The sequence below is a fragment of the Cynoglossus semilaevis genome, chromosome 3 (assembly GCF_000523025.1).
Source record: "Cynoglossus semilaevis isolate Cse_v1.0 chromosome 3, Cse_v1.0, whole genome shotgun sequence".
Classification (NCBI taxonomy): domain Eukaryota; kingdom Metazoa; phylum Chordata; class Actinopteri; order Pleuronectiformes; family Cynoglossidae; genus Cynoglossus; species Cynoglossus semilaevis.
In genome coordinates, this window is record NC_024309.1 from 5,092,224 (window position 1) to 5,113,837 (window position 21,614).

The window sequence follows — 21,614 nt, forward strand, 5'->3', positions numbered from 1 at the left end:
GACGAAATAAACGTTAGCACTCAGCTTGTCAAGAAACCATTTCATGGCTGTCAATACATCGGACACGTAAGGTCTTGCTAGCTTAACTTAGCCAGTGTATGTCGTGGATGGGTTCACTGAACAAGGCACAGTTTCAACAAACGGCGACTGGTGCTTAACGAGCAACATGGATACCGCTGAGGAAGGTAACTAGAAATCTGGGGTTATTGTATCTGCTTCGTTAGACTTGGCTAGCATTAGCTTTGCTAGTGCATCTAAAGAAAACATTTGTTCACAAGGCCTCTCTGTGTGTTAAGTTAGCATAAGAGAGTAGCTTTAAAGTCTGCATAAGTAGTTGTGAAATGAGCAAAATTGCTTGTACTATTGGTGATGTTTCAACAGAGTTGGGCATTTGTGCAGCAACAATGTATTAGAGAGCGTAGACGGCATCGAAGCTGTCATGTCATTACTATTCAGAACGGTTCTTACTTATTTGATTTGTTAGTTTTTATTTTAGCTTTATGATATTATCTCATAGGAAAAAGTGACCATTTAAAGTTAAATTATGTAAAAATTTACCAGAACATTGTCTGGGTTAACTACTGAACATATTAAGGTATCCTAGGGTAACTTCATCTTTAATTGTCTCCTAATCATGTACCATTATCCTTCACAAATCATTGTGTGTGTTTTCCTTGGTTACAACTGACTATTCTTACTTTTTTTGTGTTTATTTCTTTGTGTTTGTAGCGGATATTTGTCGTGTGTGCCGCTCGGAGGGGACCCCGGACAAACCACTGTATCACCCCTGTGTCTGCACTGGCAGTATCAAGTTTATTCACCAGGAATGGTAAGTACTAATTCATATTTATGTAGCAGTGGCTCAAAACCTGGCTGTTGACACACACACTCACACATACATCAGTACTTTCTACAGTGCTTTTCCAAAAGAAATGGACCTTGATGGAAATGTGTTGTTTTGAGTTAAATGTGAACATAATGACAGGTGTGTGTTATCATTGTTTGTTGCAGGAATATCCGATATTAAGTTTTTGCTGAAATGCCAATATTGTCCAAACACAGTTTCCGATTCTGATATCAACCAATACCAATATAATATTTTTTACTTTTAAATATGCGGATGTTTATTAAATAGTAGAAGTGATCATGAACTTGTCTGTCTACCGTCATCCTATAGTAACACCTGGAACACTGGAGTTGGGTGAGATTCTAGAAGGGTGAAAATAAAACCATCACCTGCAGGGAACATGGGGAAACGCTTTTGTTCTCATTTGACCTGTGTGTTATTGTCCATGGTTACAAGAGGGTCAGATGAATGGATATACTGCTGTTGTTCAGTTGTAACTGTTGACCCTCAGTCTAAATCTACAGGAAACATCAGGGTTCTCACTATCAATAGCAAATATTCTGAAAGTATTACTGAACATATATATATATATATATATTTCATAGACATTTGTCTATACGTTGTAGGTTAACCTGACGTATACTTGTACTGATGTAATACTTAAATGCTATCATATGTCATTCTTATTGGAATCAGCTGGTGTGTTGGCAGGCTTATATAACCAAGACTGTTAATCCCTCTCTTTGGCCTATGTGAAAACATAGTAGCACATTTCAGAAATAACTGATAGATCCTTTGTGTTTGCCTGTAGTTAGAAATTGAGCGAGTACCCAGCTTGGATGTGATAAATGCTCACAAACAGGGCTTGTTGGGTCTGCAAGTGCTGTTTACTGATCCCATCACATTTTTCTGCAGTCCCATCAACTGAGTACTTGAAAAGGATCATTTGAGGTCAAAACTGGAGGATATATTTGTAAAACTTCACTTTATATTCTAGACAATGTTTTAAACACTAAAGGTGTTTCTCACTCTTTGATTGAAGTTGAATCAATTTTGCCCATCATCTGACAGTTGTGGAGTTATAGAACGAATGAAGCATTGTCTTACCCTACTTGAAGAACACAATGTAGAATAATTAAATTCTACAGTTGTCACTCCTGCTAAATATATTTGCTATGGTTAAGCTGCAGGCGCTAGTCTAATAAAATTCTTTGATAATTGAAAACAAACAAATACAGGCTCGGTCAGTCACAGGCTTGCTGATACTTTTAGAAAGAGGTAGGAATATTTCTGTAACTATGTAGGGTAGTAGGTGGTGTTTATTATGATTATGACATGTTACACAGAATTGTCAAAAGTAAAAACAATATTTAGAACAAAAAGTATTAATAGTATAGTATTATAGTTCCCAGCTACAGGTATCACTAAATGCTGTGCATATCATCAACCAGCAGATGTCATTGAAGAACTACATTTACTCTTGGGTGTATAAAGGTTGACCCTTTAGTATTTAAATAAATGTAAATGAGTAAACTAAAGTAAACTTAAATTTCTTGATGTCATGAATTTTTGCTGCCTATCAGTGTTTGTTCACAAATCTGATATTAAAATCAGAAGAATCGTGCAGTATTAGCACATTGATGTGAAATCTGATCTTTTCACCTGATGAATATTTTACAGTCTGGTTCAGTGGCTGAAGCACAGCAGAAAGGAGTACTGTGAATTATGCAAGCACAGATTCGCTTTCACACCAAGTAAGTTTGTTGCATAATCTATTTTGTAGGGCTGTCAAATAAAATTTAAAGTTGTGTAAGTAATTTTTTTTTAAATCGTATCTAGAAATGTTGATGTATCTTGATTAATCTTCTATTATTGTAATGTAAAAATCTAATTAAAAATGTAATAATTTAAAGGCTCTACTACTTTGTGTTTTGTTTTTTATATATATATATTTTAGCCTACAGACATATGAATTTGTTCTAGGACTTATATTTCTTGTATATTTTTTTCTTCCGGTGTACAGTCTACTCCCCAGACATGCCCTCACGTCTACCTATACAGGACATCTGTGCTGGTCTTCTGACCAGTGTGGGCACAGCGATACGCTACTGGTTCCATTATACACTAGTGGCCTTTGCTTGGCTTGGGGTTGTTCCACTAACTGCATGTAAGTTATAAACACACACATACACGACAACAAAAAGCAAAGGAAAGTAAGGGTGTTATTGAAGCACCTTTGACCGTGGAATTGGATTATTCCGAGTATTTGCATATAGTAGATATTATCTGGTCATATCAAGTAGCAGAGCAAATAGGATTTGCTCCTTTTTTTAGGACCATCCTTATTTTTTGTGAATGTAATATCTTAGGGAAAATGTCCTAATATATACAATATAAATATATATATGTACCTTTATATATATCTATATATATATTAGCACTGAAATCCATACAGATTCAGTGATTAAGCTTTGTAATGGTAATCTATCTTAATGGATAGTTGTTAAGAGCAGTCTAATTCTAACAGATTAAATTGAAGGTTGATATCACATCTTTTTCCTCTCAGGTCGCATCTACAAGTGTCTGTTTACAGGCTCTGTGAGCTCACTTTTGACACTGCCTCTGGACATGCTCTCTACGTGAGTGGTGATTTAAAAACCCTTCTCTGTTTGAAATGTTTATTGTGGTCATTTGTTAGAAGTAGATTAATTTCGCGACCATTTCTGCCTCTTTGTTCCTGCAGAGAGAACCTGCTAGCAGACTGTCTTCAGGGCTGCTTCGTTGTCACATGCACCTTGTGTGCATTTATCAGTCTGGTGTGGCTTAGAGAGCAGATAGTCCATGGTGGGGCCCCCCAGTGGTTAGAGCAGCATCATCCACCTCCACCTAATGCTGCTGGACAAGCCAACGAGGTGCGTTGCCTGCATTGTATAATCCCACATTGCAAAGGTATAAATGAGACATGACTTGTTTACCTAACATTGACACTGTATTTTAACACATGAATATAGGAGGACAGAGGGGGGTACATGTACTGCATTGTGAATCACACATTCATAGTGTATTTAGAGCATTCAGGCTTATGCCTGTACATAGAGCTCTCCACATACCAGGATTATTACGGAAAAAATGTTAATGCCAGACCCAAAAGGAATGTGTTACAACCAAGCCTTGGACTTTCTGAATCTCAGGCACAGGCAGCAGGTCAGGGAGCAGCAAATGAGCCCCCTGCAGCTCAGCCAGCGCCAGCAGAGCCTCCAGCCCAGAATGAGGCAGAGCCTGAGCCCCCGGATGCTCCCCCAGACCAAGGTGATGACGCAGAGCTTGAGGAAGAGGAGGGAGCAGCAGCTGAAGATGCAGATGCTAATAATGGAGCACAAGGTTAGGATTTGCATAATGGTTGCGTCAGTTGTGAAAAGTTATTTTAACTTCAGTTTTCATGTAAGAAATATTCAAGGCCCATGTTAAAATGATGAAAATAACTAGAAATGTATGTTAATAGAACTCCACAGTTGTATCTACTGGCAACATAAATCCCCAAAATTCACAACCTATTGTGTCTTACTTGTTTTTAGTTTAGTCATTTTTGCAGATTGTCAAAAGTTGATATTAAATTGTGAGGCTCAACTTTTGCAGTTGAAAAGTCTTACAGTGTCTAATAAACTGAAGATATCCCCTGTTTTCTCACAATTAAAATCAGTAATTAAACCAAATGTGTCCCTGTCTTTGTAGATGACATGAACTGGAATGCATTGGAGTGGGATAGAGCAGCAGAAGAGCTCACCTGGGAAAGGGTAACTTCAACTTTACCTGTCATCACTGATGTCACAACACAAACTTCTATCTCCATACATCCTGATATGATTTGTTATACACACTTGCAAAAATATTTATTTTCGTTTTTAGATGCTTGGCCTTGATGGTTCCCTGGTGTTTTTGGCAAGTTCTCATTGTGTTTTTACTTAAATATTGTCTCTCAGTAGTAATGTGTTCAAAGTTACATTTTACAATTTGATTCTGTTGTTCTTGTTTTTTAGGAGCATGTGTTTTGGGTCGTGTCGCTGAACACACTCTTCATCCTGGTCTTTGGTGAGTTGTTAAAACAAACTTAAAATGACAAAACACGAATGTGTCAATTTTTTACATGTACTTCAATTTAATAGCTTTTGTTTTTTTTTGTCCAGCCTTTTGTCCATACCACATCGGTCACTTCTCTGTTGTTGGTCTTGGCTTTGAAGAATATGTTAGTAACATTGTTTGCCAAATTACATTATTAATTAATTTAATTATTTTAAAATGATAATTGTCAAAATGATAATAATGGTCTTTTTCTCTTTCAGGTCCAAGCCTCCCACTTCGAGGGCTTGATCACAACAATTGTAGGTTACATACTGCTGGCCATGACGCTCATCCTCTGTCACGTATCCTCTATCAACAGTCTCTTTGGTGCTTTAGTTCTAGAGCCTGCAACCAAGAGAACTCTAAGTTTTCATCCTAAAGTATAGACATTACATGTCTAGAGGTTGCATGTTAAGTCATTCACACCTGCTGCCAGTGTTCGTCCTTAATTCTCGTCTCAGGGACTGGCTGCCCTGGTCAGGTTCCAGCGCTCCCGTCGTCTCCTGGGAGTCTGCTACATCGTCGTCAAGGTAACTGATCCTTTTAACTTTCTACTTTCTCTCTCTCAATTGAAATGCACACTAGAAAAGCACATATATCAACAGGTGTAGTGATTAAGGATATATATTGCATTATGAGCTAGGTGTAATAAAATAGATGGTAAAAATGCCTAGATCGTCCTTGACACATTTCTTCTTTTATTTGCAGGTCTCTCTTTTGGTTGTTGTGGAGATTGGTGTGTTTCCTCTCATCTGTGGCTGGTGGCTTGACATCTGCTCATTGGTAAGAATAAGTCACATTTCTGACTTTAATCATGTCAACACTTAACCGCATGTTCTTATTCCTTGTGAAGTGGGGAAAAGGCCTCCTCTCACTTCTCTCTCAAATGTTCTTCTTTAGTCAAATTAGTTCTGTTTTTCTACAGTAGCTCCTGCAGTTGCTGTTAGGCTGAATAATTTAATTGATCGAATTCATAGTTTAACCAGATTAGTTTTTATGTTAATTCTTCAATCTGTTTATTTCTGCGCAGGATAGCATGTCTGCAGAACACTTCAAATTTGTCATGTTTTATTTCTAAAATTCTCTTATTAGTTTCACAGTTAATAGTGTGTCTCGTTTTTATGTTGAAAGTAAACACCATTGAACATACAGTAGGAAAGAAAATAGGATTTAATCAAGTAACCATCACATGCATAAGTGAAAATGCTCTTTGTCACTTCAGTTTTCATTATTCAAATTAAACATTACTATTGTTATTATTGCTATGCTTACTAGGCTCCTTTTTTGTTTTTCACCCTGTAGGAGATGTTTGATGCCTCTCTGAAGGACAGAGAGTTAAGTTTTAAGTCAGCACCTGGAACCACAATGTTCTTGCACTGGCTCGTAGGAATGGTTTATGTCTTCTACTTTGCATCGTTCATTCTTCTGCTAAGAGAGGTAATGATTACATTTTTTTCTGTAGTGGTTTGACTTTGGTTTCTGTATATTAAACTTTTGTACGGTTGCCAGGTGCTGAGACCTGGTGTGCTGTGGTTTCTGAGAAACCTCAATGACCCAGATTTCAACCCTGTGCAAGAGATGATCCATCTGCCAATCTACAGACATCTGCGGCGCTTCATCCTGTCCGTGGTGGTGTTTGGGTCAATCGTGTTGCTCATGCTGTGGCTGCCCATCAGACTGATAAAATTACTGCTGCCTACCTTCCTGCCGTACAATGTCATGCTGTACAGGTAAACGACAGTGCAGTCGAAGGTCATCCTCATGAAAGTTGGTAATGTTGTTAGAAAGTTTGTTTTTCCCCCTTTAAAACTATGTTGACACATTTATCCATCTACTGTCCAGTGAAGAATGAACTCTTGAACGGGAACTTTTTCTTGTTGAGTGAGTTTATTTTCCGACTCTGTCCACCTGTTTTGTTTTTTAACAGTGACGCTCCAGTCAGTGAGTTGTCTCTGGAGCTATTATTACTTCAGGTTGTGCTGCCAGCTCTGTTGGAGCAGGGACACACTCGCCAGTGGCTCAAAGGTCTAGTCAGAGCCTGGACAGTCAGTGCCGGGTATCTGCTGTGAGTCAAGGTTAAATGACTTCTAGTATTCTTCTACAGTGGCTGTAAGAAACTGATAATCCTTTTTCTTTGTCTTAAAAGTGACCTTCACTCCTACCTCCTCGGAGAACAGGAGGACAACGATACAAACCAGCCTGTGAACAATAATAACAACAATAACCCTCCCCCTGGACACCATAACAACAACAACAACCCTGCTCCAGCTGTTGGGGAGGGGCTTCATGCAGCCCATCAGGCCATTCTTCAGCAAGGAGGGCCAGTGGGTTTTCAACCTTACCACCGACCCCTTCGCTTTCCATTCAGGGTGAGACATGGACTATACAAAACATATTTTGCTATTGAATTAATTGGTGTAATTTCCTAAAACTGAAAAAAAATGTTTAGAAAATAATTTTGAAATAATTTTACCACACATCTGACTGGGATTAAAAATTGTTGATGTTTTCAAGAATTTTTCATGTGAAGCTGATGGCAAAAAGACTGTTATGAATGTAATACTGGTTACATCAATGTTCCACCATTAGCAATTAACTGGTAGCAAGGAACAAGATCACCGTTGTCATTTATACATTTCCTTTAACCTATTGAAAAAGATTTAGTCAGAATTTGCCAACTTGCTTTTGTGCACACCATGACACTGAATGTTTTGGGGGGGTTTTGTGCTCAACATACTAAATTGGTTGGTTGTGCAAATTTATCAAGGCCAGAAACAACAACAGCAGAATGGTCATTAACGGTCATATTGTAGGCAGCTGCTACAAACAAATCAATTCACAGAAAACTTATTTTGTTTTTGGGCTGTAGAAAAAACATAATGGTTCTATTAGACTGTGTCGGTGAGTTACAGTTAGCTTTACAATAAATATACCAAATTTACAGGCAGTTGAATCCTGAACCGTTATATTTTTACAGGCAGGATTAATATAGGCTGAGAAATACTCAAGTTACAAAATGGTACCCAAAGCAGGTCAGTTTTCAGAAGAGTGTTAAAAAGCTATAATTAGCATCAGTAGAGTTTCCTGCAAGTGCATGTTTTACTGAAGTTGCTAAGAATGGGCTACATTCTAATTTAGAGTTAAAGAAGTTCTTAGAATGTAACAGACCTTAGGGATAACAAATGGGGCTGTGATTATTTGAATGACTTTTTTCATTGTTTATAATTTGAAAATGTTTTGACATTTCCTGGAATTCTCCATAAGAAAAAAAGATTGCTACTTTTTACATGGTTTTTACGTGGTTTTTCCAAATTTAGAAACATGCCAACGCCCAAGACCACACAGCTCAGCCCAGTTAGTCTACCACTGCCTGTGATGTTAGAAACCTTCAGCTTTATTTACATTATGATGTATGTGGCGCATGTCCACAACTCCAACACTTTGTCTAAAAACATCTATATAATTAAAAAGAGGCAGATTATATGAACTAAACTCAGATCGGATATCACATAAGATTATCAAGTTTTCATTGTGTTCTTATACCTTCATCCTTCTTCTTTTCTCCAGATTGTGCTGCTGATAGCGTTCATGTGCATCACTCTGCTGGTCGCCAGTCTGGTGTGTCTCACTTTACCAGGTTAGACATGTTTTTACACTGTACACTGGCACACAGTTATGACAACTGTCTCACTTTAATTATGTAAAAGTTGGATGAAACATGACACTATTTAGACTGAGTTTGCTTTGAAAAGATCATATATACAGTCTGTGTTAGAAGCACATGTTGACACTGACATAAAAGAATTTGACATGAACAAGGAATTCAAATTCACATTATTTTAGATGTCTGTGAAATAAAGAGGAAAATTAAACTCTTGCTTTCTGTCCTGCCATGTTTGTTTCAGTGTTTACCGGCCGCTGGCTTATGTCCTTTTGGACAGGAAACTCAAAAATCCATGAGCTGTACACAGCAGCATGTGGCCTGTATGTCTGCTGGCTGTCTATTCGTGGGGTCACTGTGCTGTTGGCCTGGATGCCACAGGGTCGCAGAGTCATTCTAAACAAAGTTCAGGAGTGGACCCTAATGGTAAGTTTCAGGTTGATTTAACCTATTAACCAGATATCACTTGGCACACGTTTCAGATACCAAATTTCTCCTCATCATTTCACTTGTTACTGTTGCAGATCCTGAAGACGTTGGTTGTAGCTCTGCTGGTTGCTGGAGTGATCCCACTGCTGTTGGGTCTACTGTTTGAGCTGGTAATCGTAGCTCCACTCAGGGTACCCCTGGACCAAACACCCCTCTTCTACCCCTGGCAGGTATGAGTGTTTCTCTGACATATGCCTTTTATATGTTTTTGTAAGAATTATTAATATCTTCTTATTCCTGTTCTTTTACATTTGTTTATCAATGAATGTTGGTGACACTCAGGACTGGGCCCTTGGTGTTCTTCATGCCAAAATCATCGCTGCCATCACTCTCATGGGTCCCCAGTGGTGGCTGAAGACTGTTATTGAACAGGTACTTTTCTATGCTAATGATTTACTAAAATAGTTATGAGATTAACCAAATGAAAACTCAACCATTAGTGGTTAATAATTCCTTATTTTGTCCTTTCAAATATTGCTTAAAATGTATAAGTAGTTTTTTACTTAGTTTTAGCCATTTGCAGTTTGTGAATAACATTATAACAAGCACAAACTTTCCTTTTACAGGTCTATGCTAATGGGATTCGCAACATCGACCTCCAATTCATCATCCGTAAACTGGCAGCTCCAGTCATTTCAGTCCTGCTGTTGTCTTTGTGTGTTCCGTATGTAATCGCTGCTGGAGTGGTGCCAGCTGTGGGTGAGTAAATATACACAAAGTATATTTACATTACATAGAAACATATTTTGTTACTTTAAATCCATTTCACACTTTATTAATTTTAGTTTGTGCATGTGTGTTTTGTTTTATTTGTTTGTTTGTTTTTTGCAGGAGTGACCCCAGAGATGGAAATTCTAATGCAGAGGAGGATTTATCCATTCCTCTTGATGGTAGTCTCTCTCATTGGAATTCTGTCCTTCCAGATCCGACAGTTTAAACGGCTTTATGAGCATATTAAAAATGACAAGTAAGGTTGGGGTTTTTTTGTTTCACTTTCAACATTTGGACTGACAATCTGGTGTTCTTACATTACCTGATCTGGGTTTTTACAGGTACCTTGTGGGCCAAAGACTTGTCAACTACGAACGAAAAGCTGGAAGAGCTGGCTCTAGCCCCGCCCCCAGTTCTGTCCCAGAGTAGACTTTTGTGTCACCAGTCACATCAACAGTTTCTGTTACTTCGTGTACACCTTGCCCTGATTTTCTTTTGATTTTTTTTTTTTTCAACAAATGGAATCTTTGCAAATCTCCCATGGATGTAAATGTATGTCGTTCACTGTTTCTTAAATTCCCTCTCATGTGTTGAAGGGGAAATCATGTTATAATCATGGTACAGCCGTGAGAAGAATTCCCTCTGTAATGGAGAGACTGGAAGTGAAGATTATTGGGATTTCATTCAAAGCCCAACATCTGTTATTGTTCATGCCTTGCTTTGTAAAGTGCTGCCTGATAATTGTACATGTGTAAATACTTTGAACGCAGACTTTGTCTTACCAAAAGAAGAGAGAAAAATAGGGATTAATGCGATGACCATTGTACATCTTAAAAGTGTATGTATAATTTATTAAATCAAACTGAAAAATTTTCATGTATGCTTTTGTTTTTACTGGTGGCCGCTGTGGCGTCGTGATCAAAGGCAGATAATTTTCCTCCTCCAACACAGCAAGTAAAGATGAAAGGATTTGTCATGTTAAGGTCTTTACAAGGATTTCTAAATGTACCAAAAATCATTTCACAAAATGGAAAAAGAAGTATGGTGATCACAAACTGTATGCCATGGCTTCCCAGACCTAAGGAGCATTTATGATGGTGTTTATTTATTTTAGAACACTCTGGTTCTCATCGTCCCACTGAAAAGTTTACATCTTATGGCAGACATGCCACAAAATGACAACTGCCATAAAACCGCAGAGAACAGGAATAAGACACCTGGTGGTCATGAAGGTATTGCTAAAGAATTTGTGCAGTCTACATTTGAACAGGACTTATTTTGTAGCATCAGAAGTATTCCATTTTATAATGGGTAATTTCATAGTTCACTTTTCACACAAATATTGGTAAGATAACCTTTAAATGTACCTACAATTTTTTTGTCGAAATACCCATGTTCCAATGGATTAACTGAATTAAAGTTTAAAAAGGTTTGAACATTTTGTTTTGACATTTTGTGTCCAGTTGTCTGTAATTATTATTTTTTCTGTTAAAGGATTAATGGAGAGCTGAAGTCAAACCTGGTTTACACTGGGCAAAAGGTTAAGCACACACCAGAAAGGTCATCAGTCAGACACCACTAGACAATCGTTCACACCTTGTCAGTTCAGAGATTCTCAATTTACTGAATCATGTACACATCTGACATTGGCCTAGTTGGTGACCTTTCAGTTGTAAGGCAATCATTTATACCACTATGTGACCACTTAAACTTCACATTTTCTGTACATAACATCACCATTTTTTCAGAATTTATATATTTATCTTTTCAAACTATGACATTTTATTTGCCTGTCTTCTTATATTCATCACATAGTTGAAGTTCAGAATAACAAATAAAAGAAATGGATGTATAGAAGGGAAGTTGTAAATTCTTACATTATGCAATTTAGGTTAACTTTAACTCAAGAGTTTTTGTTCTTAGTTCTTTTAAATAATGTAAACATGGATGTCTAATTAGTGCTGGTCAAATTGTGTATTTTGCAACCACACAGCAAAGTTTGTTTGTAAATTAACAGTGTTTTTGCAACAGAGGCTGAGCAAACTTTTGCTTGAATTACAATTAGACTCCGTTGTGTTTAACAATAGAAACCTTTAGCAGGACGTTTAAAATTAATTTTGATATGTATTTGTGAATCAGAATTGTCAGAAAGTCACATTATTAGAGTCCATGAACGCGTGCCAATCTGATTCCGCCGTCGGTCTCCTTTGCTTAAGTGACGTCACATAGCGACACTCCCTTTTCCCCCAGTAGAGAAAGATGGCGCCCACGCACGTACTGAGATGCTGTCAACGGGGCTTAGCATGGATACCTGTAATTTTCATCGCCCTGGTCGTCTGCTGGTCCTACTACGCATACGTGGTGGAGCTGTGTATACGTAAGTATGATCTCTAAAGTTCTTCCCTGCCGCTGTACAGCCTGTATTTTGATCGCTGTCTCTTTCCATTGTGCTCAGTCTCTACACAAACATGCAGCCGCTGCTGGGCAGACGGAAGTAAAGAGACTGCAGCTCAACCTAATGTATATACAGCTTACTGTCAGTCGGTGTCAACGCTTTGGGTTGGCTTACTGTAATGTGAAATTGTGTTCCTGGTTCCTGGAAAAGAAAAACTTTAACTATGGTGTTGATATCGCTGCCCGGCTTCTGTCTGTCTCTCATTCCTCTCTCTGTCTCACAGGCTGAGTCCACCTGGACAGATAAAACCATCTCGATAAAAGACAATAAATCGCGTAGAGAGTTAGCTCAGTGAACAGCAAATTTGCCAAGAAATCTTACTGTTTTGGAATTTGTATTTGTTAAACATTAAACAGACTACGACGTATGTGACATTTAAATGAGCGGTGTGGTTAAGAGTAACTGCATGTATTTAAGGGATCGGGGGAAACTCATAAAACGAGATAGAGAAGGGGGAAGCAAACTTGAAATAAATAAAACATTTTACAATAAGTAAACAAAAAAAGATATGTGAGGAGAGAATTGAATGTGTAGAATCTGAAATTGAGCAAAAGCGTGCCCCCCTTAACTGTTGTAATGGTATTTTTGATGTGTAATTAAAATATTCTAACGTTGCTCTTCACTATCAACTTCAGTTGCCAAAACAGACTAACTAGGTAATATGTGAAGTTTTATATATGTCACTTTTAATAAAATATTCCAGATTAGTGGGGGGGGGTATCAAAGCCTGACTGAGGGTTAGATAGAAACCATGTGTTTGACCGCAGTGTCTACAAGTCTGGCTAAATCTGGCTAAATTCACCAAATGTTAGCATATGCACCAGTATTACCTGTATTACTATGAAAACAATAGCTGATCACTTCTAGTTTTTTTTTGTTTTTTTTTACTTTTACAAATGACATTGGTTTGTTTTGTCCAGGTTTTATAGCACACTGTCAGACAACAACCATTTCTGTCAAGGACCAAAAAGCTATGATGTGCTCATTAAAACCAGTCGTCCAACCCTTGTCACAAATTCTTAGCCTTAAAGTAAACTTGCAAATATGTTATTGGAAGTATTGCACTGTAGTTAATCAAACCCAGTATGAAATTAATTAGTAAACACTGTTGATTTAGCTCCTGTATGTAGATGCTTGGATGAAGTCTTAGCACACTTTAAAAAGGGCTCTTTGTTTATTGTTGGGGCTCAGTTTGAAGGAGCCTCAGTCACAGAAACATGTTGCAACTGAAATGAAATCTTGACCTAAATCTGTGGGAAAGATGTCAGCAACAGTGATCAAAGGTAGTTTGCCAATGAACGATTTTATTGATGCGATCCGCTGTCGGCAGAGATGTGCAAAATCCACTGTATATTTAACATAACAGGAGAATATTCTGTTAAATGCTGTGATTTGTCTGCATTGAAGGCATTTCCCTTTCATTCGTATGAGTAGCACAAAGGTCTGTCTGATGTTTCATCACAGGGAGGTGTCTGCTATTCAGATAAATATTTCAGTATTCATGTTGTTGACCATTGTTGATTACAGTGTTTAAGACACTAAAAGTGTCTGTTAATACCACCATATTTCTCTCAGCCAGGTTTAAGTTTGAAATTGTGCGTGACTTGTGATTTTGATGAACAGCATGGAGGTTTAACTGTGGACAAAATTAAGAACCAGGTTTTATTTCTTGTAATGGCAAGATGACTGTAAACATCTTTGTTTTTCTGTCAATTCTCTTACAGTCACCATCAGTATAGGAGAGCCAATATCCCTGGCAAAAGCAGGTAAATAACAAATTTGTTATTGGTCCAGTCTGGTTTTTAAATGCTCCAAGGAGAGCAGTTTCTCCTCATTCAACTCCAGTTGTTCTGTAACTTTAAATAAATGTCATTACTGTCATTTTGTTGTGCACTCAGGAAGCAATGTTTCTGTTACTTTTCCCAACCATCGGTATATATTTGCTGTGGTGAATGTTACTGCGTACATTGCACCATGGATGTGCATTGGTCCTGGATTGTGAATGTTCTATGTTCCCCTAATGCATATTTTATTCCCCACCAGTTGTCTACCTGATCTTCTTCCACCTCTTTTTCATCATGTTTGTATGGTCTTACTGGAAGACCATCTTCACTAAACCTGCCAACCCATCCAAAGAGGTAGGACAACTCAGTTGTACAAATCATATCAAATCCAATATATCTCTAACTCCCACCTTTTGTTATGAAGTCGGCGTGATGAATTTACGTTTTAAAAATAAACTTTGTCATCCTGCTTTCATTACTGTAGTTTTGCCTTCCCAAATGTGAGAAGGAACGTTATGAGAAAGAGGAAAGGCCAGAGTCTCAGCAGGAGATCCTCTGGAGAGCAGCCAGCAGTCTGCCTCTCTACACTCGAACAGGCGCTGGAGGTACGTCCTGTGTCGAACATGATGTTTCAGTGAGATGGGTTTAGTCTGTCTGTTTGTCTCTCTCTCTTTCTCTCTCTCTATCTCTTTCTTTCTGTCTGTCGTTGCTGCTGTCTGAATTAATGGCATGCTGTTGTTCTCATGTGAGCAGCAATCCGTTACTGTGACCGCTGTCAAGTTATCAAGCCAGACCGATGTCATCACTGCTCGGCATGTGACATGTAAGACTCACTAAAAAAAAGGAAAATTCTTCTTTTAAATTCTTGTTCCTCACACGTGCAATATTTCTGCTGTCTTTCCCTTGTGTGGCAGGTGTGTGTTAAAAATGGACCACCATTGTCCCTGGTATGTAAAACTAATGTTATCACTGATATTAAACCCCATAATAGTCTTTTGCTTATTACGCAAGTTATAAGTTAACTTGTTTGACTGCGGTGTCAGTCTTGTCCCGCTCCTACTGCCTGAAACGGTTTTTACACTTGACTGTTTAGTCTTTAATTAACAAGAGAAACCAGTGCCACAATCCTGTGGGCTGTATTTTGAAATTTAAATTTAGAAAGACTCAAATTTTTTCACTCTAAGTTGGTGATGTGTGACATGTGTGTTTTTGCAGGGTGAACAACTGTGTGGGCTTTTCCAACTACAAGTTCTTCATCCTCTTCCTGGCCTACTCACTGCTGTACTGTTTGTTCATTGCTGCCACCGTGCTCCAGTATTTCATCAAGTTCTGGACAGTGAGTTGCATCGCACAAACAATTAAAAATCTGCACTTTTTTTTGGCATGAAGTGAACATGCGGCTATCACTTGTGTTTTACTATCGATCACTTGTGGAATTTTCACAATGCTGAAGGCAACTTCACGCTGTTTCCTGGTTTGTGGCAGACAAAGTCACACTGTGGATAAGATGCACTCCTTCAGTACTGTTAAATCTGATTACAATATTATTAATACACAAGGTAAATTTGGATTAATCTACTTTCCTAAATATGACTACAATCTTTTGTGTGTTTATGACTGAGAATGAAAAATAAATAAAATGATAATGGATTACTAATTATAGAGAGTGGCAATGGTGCAAAGTTTTATGAATTAATAGTCTGAGGAGGCCAGCTTTAAATATGCACACTTGACTTTTGTGACATTGACAGAATATATCCTGTATTTTTCCTCACGGGAGTTTGTAAAATCATGACATAAGTCTCACTTCCGTTATATTCTGTAGGTGCTCTGGGCTGCTGACGTAACTTAATAAAGCTGTGATTTGTCATGCACACAGTGTGGGTGCCGCTGAACACAGAGTAACAGTTTCTTTCTAAGTTTGAGTGTCTCTGTAAGGTCACGGAGGAAGTAGAGCTGGCTGCATGCGGAGGCCAGGTTGACAATGATCTGAGTGGGTTGTGCATGGTGCTGATCTCTCCTGTGCTCAGCTCTGTCTCCCCTCTTGTTTTCTCTGTCCTCTCCAGACCTTCACTTTCTGACCCTTCTCTGTTTTCCCTTCTGTTATCCCCGGTGGTTGGACACTGGGTCATTGTTCTCTCTGCTCTTGTCTTTTCTCTCGGCCTCTCCACGTTCAGAACCATCAGTCGGTCACACCACTCATTCAAACCCCTCCTGTGTTATTCTTTTTTTCTTTTGCTACTTTTGCAGCTGGCTCACATCACTTTCTTCTTATCTCTACTGCTTTCATCCCAGTTCTTTCTCTCTTGCAGCCTTCACTGCTGTCGCCCACTCCTTTTCACTCCTCTCCTCCTCTGGTCTTTTGACTTGTATGTACCTCCTGATTTCTAAAGCTGTTTTCAGATGGTCTACGGTTCATGTTCAGATGCTCTGGTCCAGGCAGTATAAAGAGTTCAGTGTTCATGTAAAATATATAACCAACATACTGTAGCTTAGTGTCTTGTCCAGAGACTTTTACGCCACCAGCTGTTCTGCATTCTTCAAAATTTCTGCTGCTGCGTTTTCACTGAGATGTTGGCCAGAGAGTGAACATATACGGTCACCATAAACCAAGTAATCTCCAATGTCTGCTTCAAACTCAATGTCATCTGAAAGCAGCTTTATTTTCCCCTCTGCTCTCCCGCTTGTTCTCACCTGCTGTCGCTAACCAGTCTTGTTTCTGTTTGTTACTAAAGCTTTGCCGGAGGAAATCGGCAGAGAACTGTCCAAAGGTAACACCAAGTCGTCCTCCAAAGCCTTTAGTGTTGCACTGCATCTCCATTAGGGCCACGGGGTATTGTGATGTGATGTGCATTTAGTGATGTGGATCACATGACTGTTCATTTGGTCTTCTACTTTTACCCAGTCTCTCTCTCTCTCCCTCTCCCTCTCCCTCTTTGTCTCCCTCTCCTTCCCTCTCCCTCTCTTTTTCTTCCTCTCTGTTAAAAAATCCGCAGTGTGAATGTGTTATTGATTTTTCTCTTGCTCTCTGTCTCTTCTCCAGAATGAGCTGCACACTCACGCCAAATTCCATGTCTTGTTTCTTTTTTTTGTGGCGGCCATGTTCTGTATCAGCATCCTGTCCCTCTTCAGCTACCACCTGTGGCTTGTAGGAAAAAACAGGTCGACCATAGGTAACAAACACAACCACAAACAACTTTTTTTTCACCACAGATTCTTGAAGTCCTAACAGCTTAATTTTTTGGGGGGGAGGTGGAGTGGATGAGGGGTGTTGACAAAAGGTTTCAAATATTTTTTTACATTGCATGTCTATTGTCAGTTTGAAATTGCAGCTGGTTTTACAATCTATGTCCATTGTTGTCACCTTCCCGTTGCTCCTATTTCCAGAGGCTTTCAGAGCACCAGTCTTCAGAACAGGCTCTGATAAGAACGGCTTCTCTCTGGGTTTCCGGAAAAATATCGCACAAGTCTTTGGAGATCAGAAGAAGTACTGGCTGTTACCTGTTTTCACCAGGTAAAAATATTTCACTTTATTTTGTAGCACAGTATTTTTTATTTTTTTATTTTTTTGAAACCTGTTGTTTTACTGAACCTAGTACTGACTTTCAACTTTGTTTACAGCCAGGGAGATGGTCTGACATTTCCCACAAAGCTGGTTAATGCTGACCCAGAGCAGGGCACAGTTACCCTTCATGCAGAGCCCAATAAAAGGTGATCAGTCTTGGTGTCAATTTAATGTTACCAAAAAAAATTTAAATATTTTTAAAATATATTTTTAACATTTTTTTGTCATATTTCCAGTGCTGCTGAAGCCCCAGTGAGTCTACTCAACGACTCACAGAATCGCCTCCTGAGCAATGACCAGCATGACAACGTCATCACAGACCATCTGACTAACAGCACATTCAAATCTGGTGAGATAGCGTAGTGGCCTGTTTTTTATATTTTTTTCATGTCTGAATAAATGTAAAAAAATTAAAATAGCATGTCCCATCACCAAAAAGTGATGGTTGTATACAGCACAATGGCATTTAGAAAAAATAGACAACAAAATGTAAATGTTCTGCCAAATACAAGTGGATATTCAATATAACAGGCTACTCATTCATCCAATCAGATGAGCTCATATGTGAGCCCAATGTTTGATTTCTTCATAAACAGTGAAACCAGTGTACATCTGGGGTTTTTTCATCAGCAGAACTGATTATTAGGGATTATTTGTAGTATAAATCTTTTCATGTTGTGTATTTTTTGCAAAATAAAAGTCTCATCATCGTCTGTTTTTATGTCTAGATGAAAATGAAACCATTACAGTCTCCATGGAGAGTGAGTCCTAACCAGGTAGGTTTCAGTGAGTCTGCTGATGTGGATGAAGATTTTAATTGCTTTCATGACTTGTAACTGAACTACACATTTATGTTGATGTTGGGTATAAACTTTGTAACCTTCAGGAACTCCATATTTCTGTTTTTTTTTTTCTCTTCTGTCTCTGCCACAGGAATAATATCCTCAGTCATCAAAAACGATGCCTTAAGCAACGCAGCCGTTTAGTTTGTCACCATGACAACCATCTCCCTTGCAACCTCATCCCCAGAGACACACATTCAGAACGTCTGTGAAAATGTGTTCGTTCTGCGAATGCCATTATCGCATGCAGTGTCACACGCAAATCTTGCACAGACCCTCAAAGGACATAAAAACACAAGGCTGTTTTCCTCTAACATCAACACACACACGTTAACTCACACACTCAGCTTTTCCCTCAATTTCTCACAGCTGGAGCCTTTATTTAGAAAACTAATGTATTCTGGAGGAAGTAGGAGCTTCTTTTGGTGTTGTATTGAGAAAACCTTTTGTGCCAAAATGCACAAAGATTTGTGTTGATGCATCAAGACTCTTGTTTAAATGCACAAAACCGAAGTGAAGATTGATGGATGAGCTGGAACTGGAACTTTTTTTCTTCAGTGTGTTATTAGAGAGGACGTAGATCAATTTACCTTGTTTACTTTTTCATCTCAGAAATCCTGGAGAAATGATGCGTTCTGCACCTTTTGGTGGCAGTTGTTTTTTCTTTTCATCAAAATGGACCGTATTACGGATGACTCGGTGGCGTTGACTGAGCTGAGCAGAGGAAGCTGTAGCTGGATGAGGTGGATTTTTTTTTTTTAGACATCAGACCACAAGATGGCGCATTTGCACTTTGTAGATCATGAATATCCAACAAACAATGTGCTGCGTTGCATCCCAGGTAACAGAGATGAATCGATGTGACAAATTTTGTGCAGGTGTATGTGTGTGAATATGTGCGCGTGTGTTTGTGTGGCACTCTTTTTTTTATTAACAGAAATTAAAGAATCAGCTTTAAGTGTTTTGATGTAAACATGCTGCTTATACAGTACAGTCTGAACACTTCACACAGACGGGGTGCAGCATCCTTCACTTGTGATCACCAATAACGCTTAGCTCATCCTTTTTACAGGCCCACATTCTCCCACACCACTCAGCGCATCAACTTCTACTAAGACTAAACTCATTGCCAAACAAAGGGCTGACCTGTCAGAAGCTCTGACTTTCAAAGTGTTTACAACATCCAAGCTTTACCGTCTCTACACTGACCAATGTCATCCAAAAGCCGATTTACCAGCAGCTGTGGCACAGTATTTTTTTACACAATCTCGGTCTGTCCTACCTGCCTTTCTGCGTCTGGGTCCTGATGTCTTTGCAATACCCACGCTGGCTGGCAGATGGCAGCAAAACTCACTTCTGCTTTGGTTGGAAGTGTTTCGTGTTACAACATCAGACTCAGTTCAGTCGAATTTGCCTTCAGCAAATCATTTTCAACATGTGTCACTTGTTTCTTTACTGAAGCAAATCATCCAGATTTTGCTTGTTCTGGACATACAATAATAATGAATGATCTTAAGTCCTGGTCAGTCAGTGTTGATGTGACTCATATGTTGGCAGAATCTTTTAAAATGCACCCAAATATGATTAGATAATATTCCACCTCGTGTGGATCTGCGTGGCTCGTTTTCTCTGCAAATTGAATTGTTTTTATAATGTGATCTGTGTCCATCTAACTGAGGTATTTTGTTATTTATGTGCAAGAGACACATTTATCTGTATGTCCTTTCTTGTAAGTGCTGGTGGAGCCTCCGACTAACTAGATACAATCTGCCTCTGGTGATGTATGAGTTTACAGCTGTGTCTCTGATGTGGACTGAGTTAATGGTGTTGTGCAGTGTCATTCTTGGTAGTTTGTGATTGTTAATAGTGCTGTATGTGCCGTTGTTGGGACAGTAACGGAGCATCACAAAGAACAGCTCCCTCTCTGGACTTTATGTTTACATTTTATCCTTCCAATCATGGCTGACCATGTGAGCCCAAGTGTATTTGTAACTACTCTTTGCACAGAACATGATTGGAGGATAATTGTTATGGTGTGGATGGTAACAACGTGGTGTCCAAGTACACTGAGGCGTGTGATCTGAGATTAGCAAATGAAGTTGCTGATGGAGATCACAATCCCAGTGAAGATTAAGTTTTCATCACATCAGTTTAGCTTCAAACCCACTGTCTCTAAAGTCTGAAAAGTTGATGTCTTCATATTTTCTCTAATGGTCTGCCTCTGAGCTTTTTCACCTTGAGACTGAAGTGTGTGTGTGTGCGTGTGCATGTGTGTTTTATATTGCTTACTTAAATGTTGTTGTTTTTTTTGTAATACTATTGTCTTGAGCAAAATGCTTCTTTTCAGCCATGAGATTTTTACTTTTTCTGTGCAAACATACACCCTGACTAATGCTCAAAAGAAGTATTTTAACAAATACTGGGGATTACAGTGGTTACACAGAGGATTTTCTCCAACTAGTACCAGTGGTGACATGTTTTAATTTAGCTTTATTTTGCATTGTCTAACTCTGAAATGAAGCCATAAAAACTCCTGTGACGTTGGAGGAAAGATCTGAATAATTTCAGTCTAATCACAAATTCACTTTGCATCTGTGTCCAACACCGTGCAGATGTAGCTGCTTGTGCTTTTCAGCTGTATTATCCTCTTTATTTTGCTGTTATTTTTGTTACTATTTTACAATGTGTGTATATACATTGATAATGTAAGAAAAAAAGACTACATATATTTTCTTGTCTGATTAATTTTACTGTTCATATTTTGTGAATGAAGTTCATGCCTCTACACAAGTAATGTGGAAATAACAATAAATGTTTTTTAAACCTCATTTCTACTCCTGCAGGCATCACTTTTATGATATATTTTTGAACTTTATGGGTTATGCTTCTAAACTTTATTTCTCTGGTGAATCTAATTTTTAAAACTAAGGATCTGCAGAATCAAATGTTTTCTTTTACATATCTTCAGCAGCATTCTTCTCTAACTAAACGATGGGACCTTGTGTTTAAAACACATGTAACACAGTTAGAATAACAGGACGGTTATTTTTTACATGTTTCTTATTACTTTATCTGACAAGGTACCACGTTTGGGAACATGTAAGTTGTTTCTCAGTTGTTTCTCAATGCTCAGCAGTCCAC

The 21,614-nt window shown here is 38.5% G+C and overlaps 2 protein-coding genes across 3 annotated transcripts; both read left to right on the forward strand.

Moving 5' to 3' along the window:
* Positions 1-6: 6 nt before the first annotated feature.
* On the forward strand, positions 7-10,699 carry marchf6 (E3 ubiquitin-protein ligase MARCH6). The gene is made up of 25 exons (XM_008307582.3): positions 7-185; positions 730-829; positions 2,528-2,601; positions 2,871-3,014; positions 3,414-3,486; positions 3,591-3,759; positions 4,039-4,228; positions 4,580-4,641; positions 4,754-4,786; positions 4,885-4,936; positions 5,032-5,090; positions 5,188-5,268; positions 5,428-5,496; positions 5,675-5,749; positions 6,269-6,403; positions 6,476-6,696; positions 6,894-7,031; positions 7,113-7,335; positions 8,534-8,603; positions 8,872-9,053; positions 9,152-9,286; positions 9,399-9,488; positions 9,683-9,815; positions 9,948-10,083; positions 10,169-10,699. Exons 1-25 carry the CDS (start codon positions 167-169, stop codon positions 10,254-10,256), a joined length of 2,751 nt encoding a protein of 916 aa, XP_008305804.1. The 5' UTR covers positions 7-166; the 3' UTR covers positions 10,257-10,699.
* A 145-nt stretch (positions 10,700-10,844) lies between these two features.
* zdhhc20b (zDHHC palmitoyltransferase 20b) lies at positions 10,845-21,299 on the forward strand. 2 transcript variants are annotated; one of them, XM_017031639.2, is made up of 15 exons: positions 10,845-11,059; positions 12,078-12,204; positions 14,007-14,048; positions 14,326-14,420; positions 14,551-14,671; positions 14,820-14,889; positions 14,981-15,013; positions 15,282-15,402; positions 16,802-16,837; positions 17,110-17,239; positions 17,454-17,580; positions 17,688-17,777; positions 17,868-17,980; positions 18,360-18,407; positions 18,565-21,299. In XM_017031639.2, exons 2-14 carry the CDS (start codon positions 12,087-12,089, stop codon positions 18,401-18,403), a joined length of 1,140 nt encoding a protein of 379 aa, XP_016887128.1. In that variant the 5' UTR covers positions 10,845-11,059; positions 12,078-12,086; the 3' UTR covers positions 18,404-18,407; positions 18,565-21,299. The 2 variants fall into 2 exon arrangements, with proteins under 2 accessions (XP_016887128.1, XP_016887131.1); XM_017031642.2 differs by lacking the exon at positions 16,802-16,837.
* The last annotated feature ends 315 nt before the right edge of the window (positions 21,300-21,614 follow it).